Below are 6,413 nucleotides of genomic sequence, written 5' to 3'. Positions count from 1 at the left end.
CCCAACCTGCCTCAGGGAATTAGAAGGGTATGTAATGAGGAGCCCAGCTAATCCCTTGGTTCAAGCAGAGTATCTGACTTCTTTTTACAGCCTGATACAAATTAATACCAGGATATCCCCAGATTATGTTTATTAAGACTGGACTGATTCTCCAAATCACACTCACGTTTGCCGGCAGATGAATTTCTGCTGGCATGTTCATGATAATTAGACCACTGCTAAGCGAAAATGGTGCTTGATACAAAGTCTCAAAGACGGATTCCTGCTCTGAACAGAGGATGGCAACCATTTATGGAGAACTTTGTGAGCGTGTCATCAGCTGTCACCTTAATATGATAAACGCAAAGAGGAAAGAGTGGCTTAGCCTTCCTGACTACTTTGCACTTATAAACATTGCTATGTAGGATTTCTTCATCTAGTAACAAAGGCTCTTTGCTCTTGGTTTACCAAAATGACTCCCCACCCAGTGCAGAGAAACTGTCACAGGAGAAGGAAAGGGGCAGCTGGAGTGGCACATCATGGCACATTTGGCTGGATTTTGAGAACAAAAGAAGCATCCATGACCTTTGGAAGAGGGGCCAGGTCTCTCATGAAGACTATAAAGTTGTAGTGAAGTTATTCAGAGAGAACATTAGGAGAGCAGCTAGAACCTAACATGGCTACAGCTGTTAAAGGTAATAAAAAATATTTCTATAAATTCATTAATAACAAAAGGAAGATAAGTGTTGGAGAACGGCTTGCAGAGAGCAAGGCCATAGCTCCCTGCATAAGTTGGTCACAGCCACCTGAGATAAACAGAGGAAAAAACCCAGGGTACAGTTATACTAATAAGGAAGGAGATTCAAGGCTCAGTGATGCTAACAGGGACTGTTGTGAGAACAAAGAGATAAGTTGGGGCGCATTATGACCTTGGGGGTGAGAGAAAGCAGCCCTGGGAGGGAAACAGGTTCAAAGGAAGAAAAATGTTTATGCATACCAGAAATGCCACAAGGGGCTGGGATATTATGTGACCTTTTAGATGTACCCAATGGCTGAGACATTATAATGTAGTTCCTTAAATGTATCCAATAGAGTTACAAGTAGTGTATTGTAGAGTGCTTATATAAGGTGTGATTTCTTTCAATAAAGTTGAAGCTTGCTCTGTCATTCACATTGAATCGGCTGCTTGCTTCCTCTGCCTGCCGCAGATAAGGGAAAATCTCCCTCCTTTACTGGATGCAGAGGGAAACATGGTAACTAAGGATGAGGAAAAGGCTGAGGTGCTCAAGGCCTACTTTGCCTCAGTCTTTAGCAGAGGAACTGGCTGTTCCCTGGACACCCAACCTCATGAGCTGGGACATGGGGAGGGGAAGCAGATTGAGGTCAGCACAGTGGAAAAGGAAGTGGTCAGAGACTTACTACACCCCTTGGATGCACACAAGTCTGTGGGACCGGATGGGTTACACCCAAGGGTGCTGAGGTAGTAGGCAGATGTGCTCGCCAAGCTGCTGTCTATGATTTACCTAAAGTCATGGCTAACTGGGGAGGTCCCGTTGGACTGGAGGGTGACAAATGTAGCACCCATCTGCAAGATCGGTAGAAAGGAGGATCCAGGAAATTATAGACGTGTCAGTCTGACCCAGAGGATCAGGCCCAGTCAGCATGGGTTTATGAAAGGCAAGTCCTGCCTGACAAACCTGATCTCCTTCTATGACAAGATGACCCGATTATTGGGCAAGAGAAAAGCTGTGGATGGATATTGTCTACCTGGATCTTTGAAAAGTATTCAGTACAGTTGTCTATACAATTCTCATAGAAAAACTGGCTGCTCATGGCCTGGATGAGCGTGCGGTCTGCTGGGTCAAGCACTGGCTGGATGGACAGTCCCAGAGAGCGGTGATCAATGGAACTAAATCCAGCTGGTGGCCGGTCACAAGAGGTGTTCCTCAGGGCTCGGTGTTGGGACCATTTCTGTTCAACATCTTGATAAGGACATACAGTGTATCATCAGTAAATTCACAGATGACACCAAGTTAAGCGGGAGTGTTGATCTGCATGAGGATAGGGAGGGTCTGCAGAGAGACTTGGATAGATTGGATCGGTGGGCCAATGTTAACGTGATGAGTTCCAACAAGGCCAAGTGCCATGTCCTGCATTTGGGCCACAACAACCCCATGCACGGCTACAGGCTTGGGGAGGTGTGGCTGGAGAGCTGTCTGGAAGAGAAGGATCTGGAGGTTCTAATTGATGAGCAGCTGAACATGAGCCAGCAGTGTGCCCAGGTGGCCAAGAAAGCCAACAACATCCTGGCTTGTATTAGAAATAGTGTGACCAGCAGAAGTAGGGAGGTGATAGTCCCTCTGTACTCTGCACTGGTGAGGCCACACGTGGAGCATTATGTCCAGTTTTGAGCACCTCAATATGAGAGAAATATCGAGGTGCTGGAGCAAGTGCAGAGGAGGGCAACAAAGCTGGTGAAAGGCCTGGAGAATAAATCGTATGAGGAGCAATTGAAGGAGCTGGAACTGTTTAGTTTGGGAAAGAAAAGGCTGAGGGGAGACCTCATCACTCTCTACAACTACCTGAAAGGACATCGTAGAGAGGTTGGTGCTGGTCTCTTCTCACAGGTAATTAGTGATAGAACAAGAGGGAATGGCTTTAAACTGTAACAGAGGAGGGTCAGACTGGACATTAGGAAAGCATTTTTCACAGAAAGAGTGGTCAGACAGCGTAATAGGCTGCCCAGGGAGGTGGTGGAGTCACCATCCCTGGGTGTGTTTAAGGGTCATTTAGATGAGATGGGGGATATGGTGTAGGGGAGAACTTTGTAGAGTAGGGCTGATGGTTGGACTCGATGATCCCAAGGGTCTTTTCCAACCTGAATGATTCTGTGATTCCGTGATCATCACATGCGTCCCACTGATCTGGGTCCTGCTGATCTGGACCCTGACCTGCCAACTTTCCATGTTGACTTCAGACTTTCATGATCACCATGGGTGATCCCTGGTGATCCCTGGCCTATGTCTGGCCCTTGTTCACCCCACCAGACCTGATCCTGACCCTCACTTGACGATTGACTGATGTCCTTGATCTCAGGCCTGCTTCATCATCACACACTTGCCCGATGACCTGGGCTGTGGGCTGCCCTCTCTCCCCTGCCTGCCTTGCTCTCTGGCTGGGGGTGGTGAGACAGACCCTGACTGGCAAGGTCCTGCCCTGCTGGCCACAGTATCTACTTCAGTTCCTGGCTTCCCTCCCTTATGCAGCATCTGGCACTCATGTCACCAAGAAAGAACCCCACTTGTGAGTGTATCCAGGATACTAAAATGATCTCAAATAAGAATTTTGTGTTATATTTACCACAGGTAATTTCCAGGGCCTATTTGTGAACTCTTTCAATTTAATAGAAGACCCAAGAACCCAAGGGTGTAGTTTCCCATCAGGCAGTCATCTCATCCAGTAGCCTGCCTTTCACCATCACCTAAATAAAAAAAGGTTGCATGGAGTTCAGTTTATGGAAGTTAAGTCCAGGATAACACAACCTCTGTGTGAGGCTCAAAGAATGCAGTATCTTCTTCTTTAAGGATAACTTTTTTTGGGTGCTTTTCTTTGGGTGCTCTAAACAGCCTGCAAATTCTGTAGTGGGCACTATTCAATCATTCTGAGGCTGCATGTTCCCACAGAGCAAATCATAGCAAATAAGCAGCTGTGTGCTCTGTGCAAGTGGAGTTTGACTTTTCATATAGTCATGTAGATTCCAGTGAAAACTGGAATGGAGTTGGAGGAAGAAAACCCAAAAATGAGAGCCCAAGTGACTTCAGAAATGGAAAGATCACAGAATTACAAAAAAATATTTGCTGTTCTTCCCATTAAATAAAGCAGTAGAAAAAGAACAAATAAAATGTGACCTAGTAAGTTCTGATTTAATTTCAGTGAGTGCTTTGTTCCATACTTGCGGAATGATAAATTCAGCACAGCTTCATATGGATACTGCAAAAGATAGTGGTTCGTCTTCAAATGCAGACATGCAAGGCATAAGTAGTCTGACAGACCATTACTCAAAGAGCACCACAAAATATCAATTCTAAGCTATCATAAGGAGCAACGTATGAGGTTTGCTACCATGTGGGCATTTCAAACTGCTTTTTATGTGTCCTTGCTATGTTACTGACTTTGTCTTTGTTAGGGACTCTATCAACAACAACAGAAAGTATTATCAGAAGTGTCACTGCAATACATGGGTGCATATGTAAACAAACTCAATAAATATGCATGTGAATTGCCCTCAGTTAGCAAGGACATTAAATATATCAACTTTAGTTCCAAGAGATTTTAAATATTTATGTATATCAACCACTACACATAAATCTAAGTGAATTGTTAAAAGCCTGGCACTTGTCCTGTAAGTCAAAAAAAACCCCCAACCCCAAACAAACAAACAAACAAACAAAAAAACAAACACACAACCCCCCCCACCCCCCCCAAACAATAGTGACTCTGAATTCAGTACAAGTCCTTGAATGATAACAGATGAAGTCTCATAGAGCTGGAGATAGTATCTAGAAGATAAAAGTAATTAATTAAATTCTGGCTTTCACCTTTATTTTCACAAGGCCAAAGTTAGCAATAGCTATAATGGTTGAGTCTAAATTATTCTTCTAAGAACTTTATATTATTAATAAAAGGATAAAGTAAAAATTGTGATTTTAAGAGTAATATTTTATGTTCCTCTGCAACACAGTGAATATCTATAGCATTTGTCACAATTCTATGTTTTGTGTATTTTGGGTTTTAATTACAAAACCAAAATTTACTATCATTATACCTGTCGGTGGGCAAAGAAGGAGAACAACAAACAATTTACAATGTTCTTTAAAAGAATCCAGAAACTTCTGAACTGGAAAAACAGGCTTTTAATAATTCCTGTGACCTCTCCTCAAGAACCAAAGAAAGTATCTGCTAGAGCTGGGATTAATGATGCTGTCCTTAAGATACTGACAAGCACCTAAAGAGGATTGGTCTAAAATCAGATTGCCGTGCATTCTGCTCATGGAAAGACATTCGATACTTGTTAAAATAAAGAGTCACATCATACAAAGTAGCAGTTATTTGTAAATTCTGAAATTTGCAGGAAAGTCAATTATATACAGATAAAAAACTGTAATGCACATTTCTTGGATAACAACAAAGATATTAGTGATGGTAAGTAAAATACATAAATATAGCAAAATCTATCATAAAGACAAAGTGCAGGATCCTGCATAACTGAATTGCCCAGTGCATGCTAGGATCTGTGTGGTGGGGAAGCAACCTTGGAGAAAAGGACCTGGTCCTGGTGGACAGCAAGCTGAACAGGAGTCAGCAATGTGCTGCTGCAACAATGAAGGCAAATCGGATCCTGGGCTGCATCGGCAGGGGCATTACTAGCAGAGAGACATAATCATTCCATTTTGCTCAGGGCTTGTCAAGCCACACCTAGAGTGCCGTGTCCCACTCCTGGTCTTCACAATTCCAAAAAAGACGTGGACAGACTGGAGAGGGACCAAATGAAGGCCACAAAGATGATCATGGGGCTGGAGAACCTGCCCTATGAGACAAGGAAGAGTTAGGTCTTTTCTCCGTGGAGAAGGCTCAGGGTATTCCAGTATCACAGTGTTTCAGTACTTAAAGAAGATGGAAGCTCTTTCTTCACAGTAAGACAAGGGGCAACAGGTTTAAGTTGCACCAGGAGAAGTTTCACCTTGATACAAGGAGCATTTTTACACTGAGAACAATCAATCACTGGAACAACCTCGCAAGGGATGTGGTGAAGTCCCCGTCACTGGGGGTTTTCACAGCGGGGTAGGACAGGGTGCTAGACCACCTCATCTCAGCTCTCCTTCCCACGGAAGGTTGAACCAGATGATCTTCTGAGAGGTCCCTTCCAGCCTGCACTGTTCTATTGCTCTGTGATTCTATAAAGGTGTGTGGTATTCGATGCAGATGTCAGTAAAACAAAGCCGGTCAGTGACAGCAAATACCAATAGCACTGGTTTTGTATTATTTATAATAAAATAGTGTTAATTACAGCACACGTAAAACATCAATAAAATAATGATAGCGGAATTTAAAGTCTACTCCTTTTTCATTCTGTAACATTTTTACATAGGAAAGGGCGGTGCTGCGCGCTTAGCTCCCACATACGTCATGACTTTCATCCACCGCGTTTCTCCCCAGCGCTCTGGGTTCTCGTACACCAGCCGCTGCACAGAACTGCCAGGGACACCCGCGACGCGGCCCCCGGCTCAGCGAAGGGCAAGGCCCTCCCTCAGCAGCGGGGGTCTGTAACTTCATACACACAAGGGAAAGACTCGCGGCCCCGCCCCGGCTCCCGTGTTAACGTGCCCGCCGTGCCTCCTCAACGGCCACCCCCCGCCCCAGGGCTGCCGCCGCCC

The 6,413-nt window shown here is 44.6% G+C and overlaps 1 protein-coding gene across 1 annotated transcript in view; it reads left to right on the top strand.

Moving 5' to 3' along the window:
* Nucleotides 1-6,165: 6,165 nt before the first annotated feature.
* ACTR6 (ARP6 actin related protein 6 homolog) overlaps nt 6,166-6,413 on the top strand; it is a 9,091-nt gene continuing 8,843 nt past the window's right edge. Inside the window, exon 1 of the mRNA XM_026864669.1 lies at nt 6,166-6,273. Coding sequence (XP_026720470.1) covers nt 6,166-6,273 — 108 coding nt within the window. The remainder of the gene's footprint in view (nt 6,274-6,413) is intronic.

This window comes from Athene cunicularia (assembly GCF_003259725.1).
Source record: "Athene cunicularia isolate RWA chromosome 1 unlocalized genomic scaffold, athCun1 chr1_part2, whole genome shotgun sequence".
NCBI lineage: Eukaryota > Metazoa > Chordata > Aves > Strigiformes > Strigidae > Athene > Athene cunicularia.
This window is presented reverse-complemented; position numbering and strand designations above follow the sequence as displayed.